The sequence below is a fragment of the Scophthalmus maximus genome, chromosome 15 (genome assembly GCF_022379125.1).
Source record: "Scophthalmus maximus strain ysfricsl-2021 chromosome 15, ASM2237912v1, whole genome shotgun sequence".
NCBI lineage: Eukaryota > Metazoa > Chordata > Actinopteri > Pleuronectiformes > Scophthalmidae > Scophthalmus > Scophthalmus maximus.
The window spans coordinates 5,677,112-5,696,356 of NC_061529.1; the positions used below are offsets into that span (position 1 = coordinate 5,677,112).

The window sequence follows — 19,245 nt, forward strand, 5'->3', positions numbered from 1 at the left end:
CGGTGTCGCCTCTGACCTTCCTTCCTTCCCGCCCCATTGTCTGTTTGGAAGGATTGCGAAGATTAGTCATGCTTTGTCATTGGAAAGCTGAATAGGATTAAAGAAATTTGGTGATGACTAATGATAAAGCAACATATCGACTGGATTAAGCCCTATTTCCTCGAAATGCGTCCGTCTTCAGAACCTGGACAGAAAGATATTAGACATATCTCCTTCTGTAGCTCCTGTATTCAAACTGGCCTCACATGAAACCAACACTGCCCCCTAGTGCCACCAATACATATTGCCGGAGGAAGATGATGCTCTCAGTAACACCATCATTTTTACAATAAAGTTTTTCAGTGCTTTTTTTTCTTTTTTAAATTGATTGATCTGATAAGTTCATTAAGTAAATTTAATTTGAAGCCATCAATTTTTAATAAATGCCAAAATATTTTAGCGTCTCCCACAGAAGTTTTCCTTTGTAGAATCTGATAGAGGGAAGGCAGGTCTGATGTCTCATTTAAGTTTAGTTTGATGTAGACCAGACTAAGAAATAGGTTTGTAAGATAGGTTAACAGTTCCATTTGCAAGCATGGAGATCCCTAATTAGGTAACGCACAAAAAAAATATATGAAATTAGCAGTAATAAACCTTATAGACTAAGAAAAACACAGTGAAAGTAGCATAAAACTATAAGATGCGTATAAATATGTATATGCAAGGAATCAAAAAAGAGAAATAGAGAGAGAGTATAGACGGTACTAAAATAGAGTGTCTTTGTTTGAGTATCTGTGGTCGGGGACGAACCTTGACTTTGCCTGTTGACAATACGACCTGCACCAGCAACAACTGTGAGCTCAGAGACTGAAAGAGACGGACAGTCACACACAACAAACAGCCCGGAGAGGGACGAAGAGAGAGGGACAGACAGAGAGACAGACAGAGAAAGAGGGAGGGGGAAAGTGTGCGGGGAATGCAGAGGCCACGTTAGCGCTGCTGTTGCTGCAAAACCCCGACTGGACATGAAAAGGCTCTATTGTTCCTGCAATGGCCGTAGAGCACTGACCTCAGTTCATCAGCCAAGAGCCACCGGTCCTTTTCATCTGTTTTGACTACTTTGATTTGCCTTCACCATGGCGCTACTGTCACGAGGGACAATGCACTTTTTGTGATTTTTATTTAGTTATTTTTCTTATATATATATATATATATATATATATCTGACGCAAGTTTGGAGGATAGAGAGACATGCTGAGGGAGATGGTGAGATAGCGGTGAAGATGAAGAAAATAACTTTGGGAAACAGGTACTGCTCTGTTCAGGGATGTGACTCTCAATTTGAACTCTTCAAATGAAGTAAGTGTTTTGTTTGTTTGTTTGTAGGTTTCCTGTGCAAAAATCGAGCTCTGATGATGGATCAATAGGAGGTAAATTGAATTTATTCGTGAATCCTAATATAATAGAGGCTTTGATGCAAGTAGAAGCGGTTTGTTGTGACTTTCTCAGGCTAATTTACTCAAGACTTAACCTACAAATAAGCAACTTTGAAAGTATTTTTGTTTTGTTTGCTTTAAGTGTTCCAGCGTGCGCTTGCAAGGATTCATGAAGTCAGCAATATGGAATGAACCTTAATATTGGCTTTTGTACACTTTGAGAACATTGTAAATGGCTTTTGTACACTTTGAGAACATTGTAAATGAAGACATAACATAATATTTAATAATGTTTCACTGTTTATATTTTGTGGCAAAGAGGTTTTTTTAGATTTTGTATTTTTTTCCACTGCACTGAATCAAAGTTGATAATTTTACTGTGCAGGAAAGTTGGATGGAAAGAGAAAGAGCAAGTCCTTTTGGCAGAGTTTCCGGAAGTCACAGAAAGGAGTGATGCGTCAGATTTCAAAAGGTATGTCCAGTTAAAAACATAAGGAGCCACTATATGTTTTTTTCTTCTCACAGCACAAGTTAAGAGACGTTAGCTGTGTTAAATTCTGTCATTTTTACCCGAGCAGGTGATGACGTTGGTTTTGTGGCCAGTGAAATTACCATGAGTGACGAGGAGCGTATCCAGCTGATGATGATGGTGAAGGAGAATATGATCTCTATAGAGGAAGCCCTGGCACGGGTATGAAGTCATGTGTCACCGCTATCACGATGGATTTACAGCTGCTGTCATTTGCCGTGAAGCGCGAAATGTTGCCACTAATGAAATTTTATTTCAAAGAAAAATCTGCAATTTGCAAAGTGCACAAGCACTCTTGTAAGAAGTGCAAAGTTGCCGTATCTGCCAGCAGATCTGAATGCATAATTATATATTAACAGCATATTCAGTTATTATGTGGAAAAAATGTATTATTAAGATCCGGATGTAGGCACATGGTTAAAACGTGGATATGTTCTAGCTGTTAATGGATAAATAGAAGATTATAGACGAAATACTCTGGAACTAAATCCCGGAGTCATCTTTTTTTCCTTTCTTTTTCTCCTGCAGCTGAAGGAGTTTGAGGTACAAAACAGACAGACGTGCAGGTCTGATCCCACAGAATGGACGGACGCCTCCAGTCCCAACACAAATGAGTCGTTCAACTGCAACGTAAGTCTAAGAGCTGCCAGTTTAAGGGGCATTTGAGGCAGCGCGTTGGGCATGAGAGACCCTGACCCACCAGTGCCAACGCTCCCCGAGCTGTTGACAGCCCCTCTCTCTCTCTCTCTCTCTCTCTCTCTCTCTCTCCCTGCTCCCTCTGTCCCTGTCCCGGCAGTGAACCAGGGCCCCTCTAAAGCCCTGCAGCTCAGGGCACTCTCCCAACTGCAGGCCGCTGGGCGGACTTCTATTCATTGCTGTCAAAGCGCTAACCCCCCATTGTGCTGTAGTGTGCGGGTGGATTCAGCACAGGGCCCTGTTATGCAGGTCGCAGCTCTTTTGTGCATGGGTGGGGTGATTAGGGGGCTCAGGTTCAGGGCACATTTTTCAGATTCATCTGGATGGTCCGACTATTTCTCTCTGCTCTGTGTGTGTGTGTGTGTGTGTGTGTGTGTGTGTGTGTGTGTGTGTGTGTTATCATTTTCTCATTCTGTGTGTGACGTGTGTCACTGCCTCACCTGTTTGTTTCTGTTACTTACAAGCCATCTCTTTTTGCCAAACTGATCATCAGCTTTCATTTTGATAATATTCTGGCATGTACATGTACCTCAAAAAATATGTCCCCTATGAGCCCTTGAATTTATTTCTCATTGGTATATTTTACTAACCACAACTTCAAATGATGGTTAAAGTGATTTCCAAGCAGCGAGCATTTTCGTTTTCCCACGCACAGAAAACCTTTGACGCATTTGACACAGCTGCGTTGCCTTCACTGTCATCACTGTGGTTTCCTGCCACAGTTTTATACTGAGCTACAAGTAGTCTCCACACCAGGGTCAAAAGGTACACACAGCTTACATACATTTTTTTTTTTAAATTTCACACAAGATGAAATAGAGAACATTGATTAAAAGATACTTGTGAGCTTACGCACTACATCTGAGTAAACCGAGCAAAAGTGTCAGTATACTGTTGTGTGATATCTCCTCCTGTCCAAAATATTAGGCTGTTTTTTTTAGTTTTATCGTAACTACACGGCTCTGTAGTGAGATGAAAGGTTTTTCTATAAACAAAATTCTCACTTGTCTTTTCTATCAGCCCTGCGACCTGTCCGACAATGAACAAGAAGAATCCGTCACGTTCCGGAGACTCCACAAACTGGTCAACTCGACCCGGAAGGTGAAGAAGAAGCTGATCAGAATCGACGAGTCTAACCGGCCCGGAGCAGAGGGTACTAACACAACACCACCAGACTCTTTATCTCTCAAAGCCCAAGTGCAAGTGGCAGCCGTCATAGTTCTTAAGTCTTAAAATCCATGTTTTTAACAGCTATGCTGCGTATTATGAGGAAACTTTACCTTTATTCTACAGAGAATATTAGTAATTATCTATAATTAAGTACTGTGATAACAGTATTTACCAATTGTTTTCACTAGTTTTAGAGTCGGTGTCTGTATATATTGGTTAAAAGATAATCTTCAGCATGATTATAGTCATTTTCCAAAACATAAAATAGTGAACATCTCATAGTATCGACCTCGGGTGACTTGACATACGTAGATATATCTGATATTTAATAAGAGTCCCATCCATTCCGCCCTGTCTACCTGCCCAGAGAGCTTAAACTTCGAAGGCCTTCCCTGCGAAGACGCCGGCGCCTCCCTGTACTCGGGCGTGCTGAAGCAGTCTGCCGTTTGCCCCGTGGACTCCCTGGCCTCCGCTCTGCAGGAGCAGCTCTTATACGACAGGGACTCTGACAGCCTGACCACCTCCCCCTCCTCCAGCAGCCTGGACACCTGCAGCAGCCAGAAAATCTTCCAGGCCTTCGGCAAGTCCTGCAGGAGCCCGGTTCCCCGGGAGACGAGCGCAGCGGCGGAGGCAGGGGAGGCGGGCGAAGGCAGCGGCTCTTCATTTTCCGAGGCGGAGGTTTGCAACGAGGAGGAGCTCAAAATCGCTCGCTCGGTGACCGACGGAGAGCTGCGTCACCGCATCCTCAGCCCGCTCGGCCACCACGGGGTGAGTCGCGTGGCCCGGGCCAGTTGTCCTCCAGCGTTGGCGAGCGAGTCGGTGTTAGTCCGTCCCTTCGCCCCCAGTAACTGCAGACTCCACCTAGAAAGCCCCGATCCACACACAGGAGATTTTTAATGCCCCGGTCATCGCTGAAAATCCAGTTGCAGACAGACACACTGTTCATGCATATTAAATCCTGTCCTCCTCCATGTTTTAATCCTGCAGTAATCACATCAAATTCTAACCAAACTAGCACGAGTCCGTATTCCAGGAGCCAGACCTCCCTGCACACACGCTCCACCTGCTGCTCCCGACGTGAGATGTAGTTCACACACTACATTAAAGGCTTTGCATTTGGGATTTCTACGTATAATACATTTTTTGGACCATCCTACACTATTTACACGCTTCTATTCCTACAATACTGTCAGTCATTCTGGTTATAACTGTATAGTTTAACATCGCTGAGGGACAGAACCGGGAGCGTCTCCTGAGTGTTGAGAGTCAAGCTGAATTGATTGATTAGTCCGTTCACCAATCAGTGAAAAAAGTCATTTACATTTCCTGCTTCCAACTTCTTATTACTGAGCATTTGCTGCTTTTCTTCTGTGACAGTCATTTTAAGCAGTTTAGGTTTTTAACTTTTGGTTGGACAACGGTTTTGTAGAGTCCAGGACTCAGACTTGACTCGGACTTGAGCACTGATGACTGGAACACTGGGAACTCGAGTCCCGACTTGGCCACAACTTTAAGTGACCTATATTGTGCTTATGTACATCTTTCACAATTATATATATATATATATATATATATATATATATATCTTTAAACTTTTTTACCAAATTATTAATCTAGAACATCTTTAATGATGCTGTTCTGCAGCTGTTGTTTAGCATGCTCCAAAAACTCAATTTTACCTAAATCCAGCTACACGTGTACATCTCTGCATCTCAGCATATGAATGTCCTGATCTTATGTTTTGGGGTTGTTATCTTCATGTTTTGTTGTTGTTGTTTTTAATTATTGTTTGCCTTGTGATTGTTTTCCTCACAGAGAGCTTGTAGCTTCGGAGGGTTTGACCTGACCAACCGCTCGGTGCTCGCGGTCCTCTCCGACGATACCACGGTATGCAGCGGGTCATTCCTCCGGAAAATTTTCCCTCGACAACGATCAAAAATAAAAAAAAAATTGCACTGTTTGTTAACTCGCTACTACTTTTGCGTCTCTGCATGGGATTTAGAACAAACATGGAGACGGTGGTGTGAGCGGTGCTGTTAAGTCTCCGACAACGTCTCGTATTTCTTTGGGCAAAAAAGTCAAGTCTGTGAGAGAGACGATGAGGAAACACATATCCAAGAGATACCACTGTTCTCTGTCTGAGCAGGTATGAACAGTCCGTACATTACATTACAGTACAGTACAGAAGCGTCTCTCCGTCCGTGCAAGTATTGATATTTATGAAGATTGTGAAGCATTGGTTATATTTTTTTTTACTTCTCTGTATTTTAGTCAAGTACAGACCGTATATCCAGCTGCCCTCACTCGCCTCAGATAGACTCTGACTCTCTTGAGAAACCCAAACTGAAGCCCGGAGGCTCCGTAGAAAGTCTGAGGAGTTCCCTCAGCGGACAGAGTTCCATGAGTAAGTCTGTGTGTTCACAGTGTGTGTGTGTGTGTCAGTACTGGGTGTACTACAAATAATTCTCCCCTTTGTTTTAACTCGACCTTGGGACACCAGATGTGTGTTGTTTATCAGACAAATGTTTAAAAGACATTGAATCACTTTCAAATAGTCTAAACCTTTTTGTCTTCTGTCCGATTAAGAGACGTCAGGGGGAAAAAACTCTTGAATACTAACAGAGCCGTTGGAGACTTGTGGCGTTGAAGCGTCTCATTGCTCCTCTGTGGTGTGTGTGAACATGTTAGGTGGTCAGACAGTGGGCACCACAGACTCCTCCAACAGCAACAGAGAAAGTGTGAAGTCTGAGGACGGGGAGGAGGACGAGCTGCCGTACCGAGGACCGTTCTGTGGACGAGCTCTGGTCCACACCGATTTCACCCCCAGTCCCTATGACACCGACTCCCTCAAACTGAAGGTTCGACCACTGTCACCATCCAATAAACAACAATCACTTTTATACCCAGTTGAAATGAAACCCACACCTCACTGGCGTTGATTTTTTTTCCAGAGTGGCGACGTCATCGACGTCATCAGCAAGCCACCGATGGGCACGTGGATGGGGATGCTCAACGGTAAAGTCGGCACCTTCAAGTTCATCTACGTGGACGTCCTGAACGAGGAGGAGGTGAAGCCCAAAAAGACGCGCAGGAGGAGGAGGGGCCGGCAGCCCAAGCCCACCTCTGTGGAGGAGCTCCTCGATCGCATCAACCTCAAGGTAATCTAGACCCCCTCTCGTCTTTCAATCCTTCTCTTTTTAAAGGAATAGTGCAACATTTTCTGGGGCATACAAGCGTTCGCTTCTTGCCGAGATTTGGATGAGAGGATTGTCGCCACGAATGAGTCTGTACACTAGATATACACCATTCGTCTAATCTTAGTGAAGCCAAAACCGTCTGCTAGCTCCAAGCACATCTTTCCACCTAACTAGGCAAGAAAAGTGAATTTCCTAAAACATTGAACTATTCCTCAAGTAAAGATTTGACAACATTTGCAATTAGAAGAATGCGAGATAAAAACTGACTGTTGAATTTCTGAGTTACAAGGCGGTGAAGAAAACTTGTAACATGCCCATAATCTCATCTGCAGTTGAAATTACATTTTTTAATTACTGATCTGTTTATGTGTCATCCTCCCTCGCGTCTCCACAGGAGCATCTTCCCACCTTCCTTTTCAACGGCTACGAGGACCTGGACACGTTCAAGCTGCTGGAGGAGGAGGACCTGGACGAGCTGAACATCAGAGATCCCCAGCACAGAGCGGTGCTCCTCACCGCCGTGGAGCTGCTGCAGGAGTACGACGGTGGGTCAGGCGATCGGCACGATGAGCGCAGAAGTATCCTCAGACACGAGTCAAACATGCAGAGTCGCATCTTATTTGACGATATTTGCACGGGACGGAAATATTGCAGCATTTATGAGGATGGGTTCGTCTTGACGAAATGATATACACACAATATTATTTTTTGTAAGTCTCTTTGCACTAAATCTGCAACAGTTAATCAATCAGTAATCGCTAACTAAATTAATCAGCAGCTATTTTGATAATCGATTAATTGGTTCATGTAGCATTTATGAAAATTCTCTGATTTCTGTTTCTCAAATGTCAATATTTCCTACTTTCTCTGCTCCTCTATGACAGTTCAACTAAATATCTTTGGTTTGTGGACGAAACAAAACATCGTCTTCGAGTTTTTGGGAAACAAAATCACCATTTTTCACCATTTTATGGACTAAACAACTAATCGATTAATCGAGAAAATAATCGACAGAGTAATCAATTATGAAAATAATTGTTAGTTGCACTTCTAGTTTGTACCTCAACTCCTGTTGCTTTGGAAACTGATATTCAAATGAGATCCTCTTTTTTTGTGTGCAGTTTTTATAACTCTGATCAATTTTATTTCCAAAATAAATTCATTCATTTCACACATATGCTAGTATGTCCACATCTGCTGTCTTCAGAAAAGCAAACCATGCACACAAAACATACGAGGCCCCTATTTAAGATCATAAGATGTGACTGTCTGCCCCCTGCTGGTGGCGTTGTGCCTTGCAGGAAGCAGCGACCCCGAGCGAAGCAGTCAGTCCGGAGGCTCACAGGAGAAGCTGCTCCTGGACAGGCGTGGCCTCCTGGGAGATTCCCCGCGAGACTCGGGCTGCTACGAGAGCAACGAAAACCTGGAGAACGGTAATGACAGTCCGAGTCGCCTGTGAACACTTGATCCTCCTCCTCTGCCCTCGCCCTTCGCTAGAAAGGACTCGTTCAGTCCTCCTCGATGCTCGAGCATTCCGAGTCACCCCATGTTCAGATCTCACGCTCCTCTGGAAAGACTGTCGCTGTCGTCACATTTACTTCTGGCATCTTCTCCTCTGAGTCCTACTTTCTTCTGTTTCTGCATCATCGAGTCAAACGTTTTTTTTTCTTTTGCTGTCACTTTTTTGTCTGTTCGGTGCTTTTGAGAAATGACATTGTTTGCCTTTCTTCACAAGCATCACATTCTCAATATAATATTCAACACGGAGAGCAGAGAGCACAAGGTCCTCTGTTAAGATCACTTGGTTAATTTTAAGCTGGGCGGTGACCTTTAAAGACATCAATACGACATCTATTTATGAAGTGGCTAGTCGCTCCTCTCACAAATAGATCTGCACTTGTGTGGTGGGTTTTTGCGTTTTGCTGAAACTTGGTGACTGTTGAACCGATGTGTGATCAGAGTGTTTAAATAGGTAGGAATAATAACTCTACTCAGTAAATTGCAGTATATATTTACTGTTAAGGCTTTTTTAATTCATAACTAGACCATACTTATTGCCGTTTGTTTGCTTCAGTCTAATAATTGTCCAAATGCAGCGAAGTCGCGCTAACTGTGAATGAGGGCTTTACGTGAATGTCTGCAGGTCAAGTGGCTGGAGTGACAATATCCCACCGGCCACAAGTGTAAAGTGTATTTCTCTCCAGATTTTTTGCTGTCTTTTTTTGTGTATATTTTTTTAAGGTCCAGTAAAAACATAATGTTGCACAATATTTTATTATGTGCCTGATAACTGCATAATGCAGAAGAATTAAAAAAATATTTACTAAAAAAGTTTAATTGTGCTTGTTGACATATGGCTTTTTTTTTGTATAATTGCTAATGCACAAAGGAAAAATGCAGACTTAGGAGAACTTTTCAAATGGTTTAACACGGTGACATTGGAGCACTTCCGAGTGAAGTGAGGCAGGTTCAGGGTCTGAAGTCTCTCTGCATTTTCTGACGTGTGCTTCTGTCATGGTTGAGCGTGAGGAATAAATTTGCTCCGTGCTTTACCAGACTCGACTGCTTCCTTCCTTTCTGCCATCGATCATTCATGTTTAGTGCACAATTTTCTTTTTGTCTTCAACCTCTTCTTTTCCTGGGCATCTTTTTCGCTGCTCTTTTCCAACATCGAATGCTGCTCTGCTAATGATGTATTTAAGTTGAACACATGCATGATCTGCGCACACTGCACTTTTTTTTTATTTCAGGAAGGGACAAAAAGACTTCTTCGTCCATGAGCAGGTCGTCCTCTGGTTTCGAGTCAAGCCACCTCTCATCCCCAGAGCACCATGCCCTCCCTCTGACCCTGACCTCCAGCAGCCCAAGTGAGACTTGCCGGCTCCGTATCCTACCATCACTTAGGCCCCCTGAGAACAGCTCAAGTCTCCCGAACGCAGCAAAAGGTCATCTTCCCAGCGGGGCCATCGCTAGGAGCCGCAGTTGCGTGGAGCTCAGGCGAAACCCAGCACGGGAGCCGCTGATTCGCTGCTTCTCCCTGTCAGGCCTCCACAAAGAGCCGAGCAATAAACTCATTGACCCCGAAGACTGGAATCTGAGCCCTGGCGCCGACAGAGTGGAAAGTACGGAGCAAACAGTGAATCCTCAAAAACATTTTAAGATCATGTTTCCATCCCCCCAGTCCTCAACCGCAGCAAACGATGCTGCGCGTGGCGCTTCGAACGTAACCCCGGGCGACGTGTCTCCTCCCCCTAAACGAGGGGAAACGACACGGGGCGCACACCGCACGCTGCCGCCCACAGAGAGGTCCAGTCACCCTGTGAATACGCCGCCTGTGCCAAACTCACAAGTGCCTTCGCTCACAGAAACAGCCTGTACGTACAACTGCACAGGCCACATCTCTTCAGAGGAGAAGCGGAGCCATTCACTCTCAGCCAATTCCGAAGCCCGTCGGCTGACAATGAAAAGAAATAAGAAGACGACGACGTCTATAAACTCAGTGCGTCTCGGTTCCCTGGTGGAGGAAAGACCCCAGTTGTAGGGTCCTGGTCTCAAAGCAGAGCCACTTCCTGGAAATGTATTGAGACATTAACAGTACAGTAAGGTGTCGATTTACAATTGTTCATTTTTTGATGCTGGATAATGTTTTCACAGTGTTTGGAATCATTTTTTTCTCTCCAAATAACCAACGCGTTCTGAAAATGTAACCCCAGATTATCCAATGTGAGGACGTCCGATCAAATGAACGACAGTTTAAGATCATGTTTTTATACTGAACCATCTTTTCATGCATCGGCCATTACTTCAGATGTTTCCTCTTCAGCTAACCTTCAGTAAATGTTAGAACATAGTGTGAGTAATTATTCGTTGCGGTCAGTCATTCTTGGATTCACTGTAGTTCAACATTTACAACCGTTTTTTACGAGATCTTTTTTGCTCTCCACAGAAGACATTCTGACATGTCTCAGTAGGAAAATGAATGATGGCTGGATTCCATTTAGCGGCTTCACTTTACAGGGTCATGTTATGGTTCACGCGGGCTCACCAGAACCTTTCTCGTCGGTTGGCCATTGTTGACATGCTCGGTAACGCCCGAGTGTTTCCTTCTGTGACAAGTCAAAGGTTGTTCTGCTGTGGTCCGAAAATGGCTTCAACTCCCCAACAGACGAGCAGCGGTATGTGATAACAGAGGCAGTTTCCAGACAAAGTCTTGTAAATAAGAGGAATTGTTTTTCATTTAATTTCAAGTAATGACAGAGGTTAATGTTGTTGGCACAGGAAACAATCAGCAGCGTCCTGGCACACAGGTACAATATACAGTACTAAGTATAATGTTTAGTCGTTGAACACAACCAGACACTGTTAACGTAAATGTTGATTTCACATCAGTAATTATTGTGCAGTATTTTCCATCTCATTAATTAATTTATATGCTTTATATAAAGCTAACGAGGCTGTTAATCACCTGTCTCCCTCAAAAAACGGTTTATTATAATGACATTCCCTCATAACCACGGACAGACTAGTTCACCACTGTTAGCAGTAACTTTCAAATGATAGAATTTATTATTAAAAGCATAATTTTCCTTTCATGTTTCTCCGTTTACCTTTACTTACGTTTAAATTGCTAAATCTATGAATAAATTCTTCAGTGATTTAATTTTTTAACGTCTTTCACCAGGTGTGTCTGTGTCAGTGTTATCAGCACCGTTTAAAAACGAGTCAGTGGCTGAATTTGTTCACAGTTTAGCCTGCGGAGGCTTTTCGTGAAGACACTGTCTAACCAGCCCCACTGCGTCCAGGGCGGTGCCCCAGGCCAGAGTGACTCCCCAGCCCCCGTGGCCGTAGTTGTGGACCACGGGCACCCGGCGGCCCCGCAGCTGCACCGCCTCCCTCTCCACCCGCGGGTTCCTCCTGCTCGGCCTCAGGCCGACCCACTCGCTGAGCACTTTGGCTTCGCCGAGCGACGGCTCCAGCCGGACGCAGCGCTCCAGGATGCTCCTCGTGTCGCCCGCGTCCACCTGCAGTCGCCCGTCCCCCTCCTGCCTCGTGCCGCCAACGGTGACGCTGTGTACGCCGGGGTAGATGTAGGTCTTTCCGTCCCCGTCCCTGATGAAGTGCTGCAGCCAGGGCGCCTCCACCTTGAGGACCTGGCCTCTGACCGGGTACACCTGGGCGTCACCCACCAGCGCTTTGGAACCCAAACCGGAGCAGTTGACAATGATGTCATAGCTGTTGCTCAATTCCTGGAGATTGTTGACTTTCATCTGCTGCACTTGGCCTCCAGCTTTTCTAAACCTTAAGAAAGAATCATATGACAAGAGTAAATATGCCTCCATCATATTCGAGAGAGAATAAGCAACTGTTTTCAATACACTTAAGGTCCTTTAGTAGCTTCAAAACATAAACTTAACTTTAATTTTAACCTGCAAATGTGTTTGGAATTTAACCATTTTCAAGAAAAATGACCCAACACCAGAACATCCTATTTAAAATGTGAATTTATGTAAACAATTTGACGTGAGGGCGACACAGAGTTTTATAATGCACAGAGGACAAACCTCTTCTCCAGCCACGGCAGGTAGCTCGAGCATTCACATTTTATGGTGGTGAACGCCTGGCCAAACGCGTGATCTGGGAACCGCTCCAGTTCGCGGTCGGTCATGAGTCGAAAGCCGATCACAAACTCTGACCAGAAGGGCCGGATATCTGCTGGAGCCTCTCTGAAAATTTGCCAGCTGGAAGGACATGAGAACAAATTCACCAGAAGCCAAGAGATCCATTTTTGAATCTGTTATACGGCGCTATTGAACAATTGTTACCCTGAGCTCAGCATTACTCCAGCTTCTGGTGAGTGTTGTGACTGAGCAATGGCCAACAGGTGATCAAAGCTGTCTTTGAACCAGCGTCTTTGTCTTTCCAAGGGAACATCTGATGGAGAGATGCATTAAAAAGCAGTCCTTTCCCAACATGTTATATAAAAATGTGTGCAGAATATTAACTTAAAACTGGAATTTATAAGATTTCGACATTATGTCACCTCGGGGGAAGCTGCACTGCCAAACGTTACCTGTTGTAATGTGATCCTCAATGTGAGAGAGAGAGATCGCTGCATACCTGGAAACTTTGCAGCGAACAGGATCCCGGCAGCTCCATCGCTGGTGGTGTCCGGGCTGAACTTATCAGCCAACAGGGTGACGGAGCACGAAGGAAGAGCCTCGGCGATGCAGACCGCAGTGGAGAATCCGATCACACCGGCTCCTACCACAACAACATTGACACCTTTCATTGCGGACAGGCCTGCGTCTCGGTAAACTGGAGGTGGAGAATAGGAAGTCAAAATGCTGCCTGCAAAGACAACCTTTGTTAAGGACTGGCTCTTAATAAGTTAATCCACAACTTATTGCCTTTGGTAATGCTGTAAATGCTTGCAAAGTCTAAGGATCAAAACCATAAAAGACCAATTTCAGTACAAGGATCTGTTTTTTTTGTAATCAGTTACATAACAAACTAAACTAGGTCATAACAAAACAGTTGGGCAGGTGTTTAATCTAGTTAATTTTTCACAAACAATGTGAAAATATGCAATTGCATCTTACATATTAAACTCACATTAAGTATAAGAAGAAAAATGTACTTTAGGTATCCAAAATTGAATTTATGCTCAAAGTGAGTATTTTTAATCATGATCATAGAATACTAATTACTAAGTAATTTAATTCACAATTAATCTGATTTTCATTTCACGTCAAATTCTCAATCAATTTTGACACTTTATAGTTTATTTATGAACAGATTAATGAATGAATCACTGCAACATTAATATTAAGTAAAATAAAGTTCCAGCCCTGGAGAAAAAACAATTCCACAACAAAACGTGTTAAACATTTGCTGCAATGACTATTGTGGCGAATAATCGATTGAAATAATTGGTTGACATCTATTTTGATAATTAACTCCTTTTCGGCAGTGTAATCTGTACGGTATAGATATGGAACCCACTGTACCAGTGCACCATGCATTATAATGGAATCATTTGTGTAGAGGCTTAATTTGCACCAATAACCTCCGTCTCACCTGTGAATAATAACCGGTATCTGCTTCTTTCGCTGCGCAGAAGACTGTCCGTACAGGTATTTGTTTGTTTTTGTTCGTACAACCGATTATTACCGACAACAGCACGGTTAACTAAGTGGTTGCAGGTCGCAACGAAATTCTTCTTCTAGGGTTTTGGGGGGGGGGGCGGTTGGCAACAACAAATGTGCGCATTACCGCTACCAACTGGTAGGAGTGTGGCGCAACATTGCTATCGTTTACTGTTTAAAAAAGAAGAATTTAAAAAACCAACCCTCTCATATTTACTCAATTACATTAGTTTGTCTAAGATACTGAAAGATGATTTATTAACACTCATTTCAGTTCTTTTGCAGAATTAAAACCCAGCTACTTCTTTAATGTGGTGTGGAGGTCACGTGTTTCCGGTCTAGCGTGGAGCGCCACAGCTCCGGCTGTCTGCTGCAAGACTGCCTTGTCCTGACCAGAGCCGTCTAATAATGTATATTGCTATTGAATGAAGTGAACTTAATGCTATATTGTAAATTGATACGTTTATTGACTACTAATGACCTAAATTCGCAGTTCTGTCGCTCTGAGTAATGGATTCGAATTGCGCGCCAAGAACTTCCGGGAACTATCTGGTCTGGATGTTGGACTTCCGTTGTCGCGACTCTCGGGACGGACGACCAAGACGGCTCTGGTCCTGACCGGTCCTAACGACTACACGAAGGTGAGGTCCTAAAAGCTCACTGCTTTTAAATTACGCCGAGGTTTGTGCCCTTAAAGCCGCTTAGTGAATTACACATCATGAATTCAGTGTCACGCGTTTCCATCTGTAATCGGTGCCCGGGCGTTTGTGGCTAGCAGCAGATGCGCTGTTTTAGACGACGTGAATTAGCTTGTTAAGCTAACATTCAAGCTGTTAACGTCACTGGTTGGGGGTTCATCTGCAGTTTACGTTAGTGGGTAAACTCCGTATGAATATTGAAGACACTATCATATTTGTAGCGAACCACGTTGTTAAATATGTAGTCGTGTGCATGATTTCAAGAACGAGTACTGAAACAAACACTTCCACAAAATCTGAAATCACATCACTGCTTCCCCCCACTTTGTTTCGCCGTACGGGTTCATACACTGGGCATTACGGTAAGCGCGAGCGAGAACTGACTTCAAATTAAAAGCGGTCTTCCGGTGAACCTGAATACAAATTCATTCTTCTGTTTCTGACATAATTTAACATCATATTAATTTTGCAAATGGAGAAATAATAGGGCTTCTTTTACTCACTGATTTCAAACAAATGTTATTCAAAAAAAAAAGCACTCATAATTTGAAAAGATTGATTTGTGGTGATATTTTTTATTTCATGCCGTCTTTAAGCATCTTTAATCCTTGATCCCTTTTAACAAATTATTACGTAGTTATTTTATGTATACTGTAAATATTTTGTAATGTAATCAAAGTAAGGATTATTATTTTTTACATTTATTTTGAAAAGGTCCACGTTGTGTGGTACGTTTACGTACGTTCCTGGATGTATGACGCGCTATAGATCTGCGGTATGTACTTAATGTTTTATATCCGTGTATTTTAAGTGTCATGAATGAATGAAAAAGTGTTTTACGAAATATCAAATCAAATAGAGGAAATTGAGGCTTTTTCGTTTATGTTAGGTAAATTATTGTACGCATTTACCGTGATCCCTGGTATAGACACACCAAGTAGGGGCTATTTTTTACTGTTTTTCAAATTTGAGGCTGTTTTTCAAGAGCATTTTTTGTTTCTTTTGCATTCATTTGCACGGTTGCCCTATTTTGACAGATTGCTTTTATTTTCTTTTGGAGCACAGGTGATCGCTCTTGACGGGAAGATGTCTCGCAAATCAACAGCCGCTACTTCTTCACTCACCGCCGTCCATTCAGATTCACACAAGCAGAGCATCCTGAGCAAATTCGACAAGCTCAGGAAAAGGGACCTGCTGTGCGATGTCACGTTAGTTGCGGAGGACGTGCCCTTCAGGGCGCACAAAGCCCTGCTGGCAGCAAGCAGCGACTACTTCTCCCTCATGTTCACATCGGGAGATCAAACTGGCAAGTCTACCTTTAAACTGGACGGCGTGGGCGCGGAGATGTTTTCCGCCTTGCTCGAGTTCATCTACAGTGCACGCGTGTCCCTGGAGGAGAGCGCCGCTGAGCAGCTCCTGGCCACAGCGCGTCTCATGCATGTCAACGACCTCGTCAAAGTGCTCACCGTAGAAGTCTCATGCGCTGCAGCCGGAGTTAGAGGTGACGAGGCAAAGGCAGACGAAGCCGAGGTGCCCGATCTGTCGAAACGCAAAAGAGGGCGGCCAAGGAAAAATGTGACCGAGCCTGTAGTGGCCGAGGCGAAGGGGAAAAGTGCACCATGTGATGGCCCAGAGGAGGAGGAGGACCAGGCCGGAGATTATAACCCAGGAGGGCCCCAGAGCCGACAGAGTAACCGCAAAATCAGGCCTCCGGTAAAATACAAGAGTTACAAAGTGGACAAGGACACAGCGGTGAGCCAAGAGCCCGGGAAGAGGGGGAGGAAAAGGAAATATCCAAACACAGAGGCTCGGTGTGAGGACTGCGGCAAAGTGTTTAAAAATCACCTCTTTTTAAAGAACCATCACAGGACTCACACAGGTAGTTACACTTGTGACTCAAGAGAAGTTCTCAGTTTGAATCTAAGAAACAAGATTTATTACAAATGTGGTCTTATTTTCATAGTTTAGGTTTGATTGCTTTAGGTCGAGGAGACGAAAGATGCTTCCAACGGCAGACATTTTGATTATCAAAAAAAAGGCAACTGAACCCCAAAATTCACGGCTTAACTCAATATTATTTGGGTTTTCATAATTTGATTACCTGCATATTTGTTAAAAATTTGCACCACTGAAACCATCTTGTGGCCCATCACTCATTCCAGCTTTATTGTAGTTGGTTTCTGTAGGCTGATGGGGACCTTTTTTTTTCCCTTCTAGGTGTACAGTCAATATCTGTGTGATATTGCTGCGGATACTAGTACCTGCCTCCTGTATATTCACCATATTTTCCCCTGCTCCCCTCAGGAGAGAAGCCTTTCCGGTGCCAGGTCTGTGGGAAGAGTTTCACCCAGAAGCACACGCTGCTGGTTCACCAGCGCATTCACACGGGAGAGAAACTGTTTGTGTGTAGCGTCTGCTCCAAAACTCTCTGCACCAAACACTCCCTGCAGGAGCACATGAACCTCCACAAGGGTAAGGATCCGATGACGTCACAAAAACGGCATTTTCAAGAAATTGAATCGATATCGATGACTTATCACGATTAATATCCCTATTAATCGTCACATTCTGTAGTCGGTTGGTGTCCTGGTTTCTCCTGCTCAACGATATTTATTTATAGTTATTTTTGCTTGTATCCACAGAAGAGAAGTCCTTCAACTGTGATCAATGTGGAAAGACTTTCACTCAGAAGAAGCAGCTTAGAAGTCATTACAGAGTTCACACAGGTAAGAATCAAATCCCTCCAACGGCCTCGGGTTTACTCGAATGTCGAATGTGAATGTGTTTTAATATCCTTTTTGATCGAAGGGAAATCGTTGCCAGAATGTGCTCAGTGTCACCACAAGTTTCTGGACACAGCTCAGCTGAAAAAACACTTGAGAACTCATACAGGTAAAAAATCTGATTAAGCTTTAACAGATCTGTGAATAAATACTGAGATATTAATACGATACCGACAGTATTCGTGTGAAACTAAGATCTAAAATTTGCATTTTCATGAATAATATATATAATTTTTTTTTACAGGGGAGAAGCCTTTCACCTGTGAGATTTGTGGGAAGTGTTTTACAGTCAAGAGCACGCTACAGACCCACATCCGAATTCACAGGTGGAGATTTTGTTTTCTGTTTCATGATGTTAGAAGTTTTTCATCTTCAATCAGTAAATCCAGGTATAATATCTCTTCTCAGTTAAACCAATGATGTTATGTTTCTTCTTTTGCAGAGGTGAGAAGCCGTACGGCTGCGACATCTGCAACAAGTCGTTCTCAGACCCCAGCGCGCGAAGACGCCACGTCGCCTCTCACTCGGGAAAGAAATCCTTCACTTGCTCCTTATGCAACCTTTCGTTCACTCGCCTGGACAATCTGAAGACTCACACCAAGTCCCACAGCAAGGAGAGAGCAGCGTCTCCGTCGGTCGCGGCGGCGGCGGAACCGTCGTCGGCGCCGCAGGAGGAGGTGCGCAGCATCCTGCAGCTCCAACAGTACCAGCTGCCGTCCAGCTCTGAGCAGGAGATCCAGCTGGTGGTGACGGGCGAAGTGAACAACATCAATTTTGTGCCGAGTCAGGACCAGGAGATTAGCATCATCACCACAGAGGGCGAGACGGCGGAGACGGCCCACTCGAGACTCACCCTGCTCACCCAGCCGTCGGGACACGTGCAGAACGTGGCTCTGGTGGCTCAGGGCACCTTGGTGGACCACGGCCCTCAGATTCAAACCGTCAGCATGCTGGACGGACCGATGACCATCACTCTGAGTAAAGAGGCGATGGAGCAGCTGCAGTCGCACCACTGTCCCCCACAGCCCCTTCAGATCGCACCGCGGCCCGTCCAGCAGCTGCAGGTGCTGCACCAGCCGATCCAGCCGCTGGCCGTCGCCCAGGTGGGCAGGGAGCAGCACAGTCAGGCCATCCACATCAGCAGCCAGAGCAGCCAGCCCATCTCCATCAGCCAGACGAGCGAGCAGATCTCCAGCCACCACATCCAGGGACAAACGTTTCAGATCCAGGCAGGAACCGTCTCCTACCTGTACACCACGGGCCTGCCGCAGGAGGGCTGAGGCCTGACGAATCCGGACACGATAATGGATCAAAGGGGCAGGAGGCGATTTTGGAGAAAGATGAGTTGTTGTTGATTATTTTGACCGCACTGAACCCACAGCCTCGGTTATGGCACGTCTCTTAAAGTGTCTGGGAGTGATGTTTACAAACTGCTAGGGCTGCAACTAAAGATTATTTTCCTAATCGATTAATCTGTCGATTACTTTCTCGATTAATCGATGAGTTGTTAGGTCCATAAAGCATCATAAAATGGTGAAAAATGGCGACCGTGTTTCCCAAAATTCCAAGATGATGATTTGTTTCGTCCACAAACCAAAGATATTTAGTTTAC

General features: G+C 44.3%; 3 protein-coding genes across 9 annotated transcripts in view; 2 read left to right on the top strand and 1 right to left on the bottom strand.

The window, feature by feature from the left end:
• The window catches only part of LOC118285938 (SAM and SH3 domain-containing protein 1), a 45,643-nt gene extending 34,046 nt beyond the window's left edge, over positions 1-11,597 (top strand). For both annotated transcript variants that reach the window (XM_035609925.2, XM_035609926.2), the window contains 14 exons: positions 1,366-1,409; positions 1,801-1,887; positions 1,994-2,106; positions 2,473-2,574; positions 3,661-3,793; positions 4,178-4,578; positions 5,626-5,697; positions 5,813-5,956; positions 6,082-6,214; positions 6,499-6,668; positions 6,762-6,968; positions 7,402-7,552; positions 8,309-8,440; positions 9,758-11,597. In XM_035609925.2, the coding sequence (XP_035465818.2) occupies positions 1,366-1,409; positions 1,801-1,887; positions 1,994-2,106; positions 2,473-2,574; positions 3,661-3,793; positions 4,178-4,578; positions 5,626-5,697; positions 5,813-5,956; positions 6,082-6,214; positions 6,499-6,668; positions 6,762-6,968; positions 7,402-7,552; positions 8,309-8,440; positions 9,758-10,548 (2,680 nt within the window). In that variant the 3' untranslated portion in view covers positions 10,549-11,597. The remainder of the gene's footprint in view (positions 1-1,365; positions 1,410-1,800; positions 1,888-1,993; positions 2,107-2,472; positions 2,575-3,660; positions 3,794-4,177; positions 4,579-5,625; positions 5,698-5,812; positions 5,957-6,081; positions 6,215-6,498; positions 6,669-6,761; positions 6,969-7,401; positions 7,553-8,308; positions 8,441-9,757) is intronic.
• ddo (D-aspartate oxidase) lies at positions 11,216-14,222 on the bottom strand. Of its 5 annotated transcripts, none has more exons than XM_035609933.2 (5): positions 14,085-14,222; positions 13,125-13,268; positions 12,830-12,938; positions 12,569-12,745; positions 11,216-12,305 (listed from the first exon to the last, which is right to left on the bottom strand). In XM_035609933.2, the coding sequence occupies exons 3-5, from the start codon at positions 12,841-12,843 to the stop codon at positions 11,747-11,749; spliced, it is 750 nt and encodes a 249-aa protein (XP_035465826.1). In that variant the 5' UTR covers positions 12,844-12,938; positions 13,125-13,268; positions 14,085-14,222; the 3' UTR covers positions 11,216-11,746. The 5 variants fall into 5 exon arrangements, with proteins under 5 accessions (XP_035465826.1, XP_047193533.1, XP_035465822.1 ...); XM_047337577.1 differs by having other exon boundaries at positions 13,125-13,355; positions 14,085-14,219; XM_035609929.2 differs by having other exon boundaries at positions 13,125-13,322; positions 14,085-14,218.
• Positions 14,223-14,302: 80 nt separating this feature from the next.
• zbtb24 (zinc finger and BTB domain containing 24) lies at positions 14,303-19,149 on the top strand. 2 transcript variants are annotated; one of them, XM_035609927.2, is made up of 9 exons: positions 14,303-14,562; positions 14,646-14,793; positions 15,565-15,625; positions 15,916-16,729; positions 17,155-17,322; positions 17,493-17,576; positions 17,659-17,742; positions 17,878-17,959; positions 18,076-19,149. In XM_035609927.2, exons 3-9 carry the CDS (start codon positions 15,605-15,607, stop codon positions 18,911-18,913), a joined length of 2,091 nt encoding a protein of 696 aa, XP_035465820.2. In that variant the 5' UTR covers positions 14,303-14,562; positions 14,646-14,793; positions 15,565-15,604; the 3' UTR covers positions 18,914-19,149. The 2 variants fall into 2 exon arrangements, with proteins under 2 accessions (XP_035465820.2, XP_035465821.2); XM_035609928.2 differs by lacking the exon at positions 15,565-15,625 and having other exon boundaries at positions 14,305-14,793.
• The last annotated feature ends 96 nt before the right edge of the window (positions 19,150-19,245 follow it).

Excerpts from the sequence above, each read along its gene's own strand:
- ddo (XM_047337577.1), bottom strand. The coding sequence starts at position 13,296 with ATGAAAGGTGTCAATGTTGTTGTGGTAGGAGCCGGTGTGATCGGATTC. Across the intron at positions 12,746-12,829 it reads GGAGTAATGCTGAGCTCAGG|CTGGCAAATTTTCAGAGAGG; the intron begins GTAACAATTGTT and ends ATGTCCTTCCAG. Across the intron at positions 12,306-12,568 it reads CTGCCGTGGCTGGAGAAGAG|GTTTAGAAAAGCTGGAGGCC; the intron begins GTTTGTCCTCTG and ends TTCTTTCTTAAG.
- zbtb24 (XM_035609927.2), top strand. The coding sequence starts at position 15,605 with ATGACGCGCTATAGATCTGCG. Across the intron at positions 16,730-17,154 it reads CCATCACAGGACTCACACAG|GAGAGAAGCCTTTCCGGTGC; the intron begins GTAGTTACACTT and ends TGCTCCCCTCAG. Across the intron at positions 17,743-17,877 it reads ACACTTGAGAACTCATACAG|GGGAGAAGCCTTTCACCTGT; the intron begins GTAAAAAATCTG and ends TTTTTTTTACAG.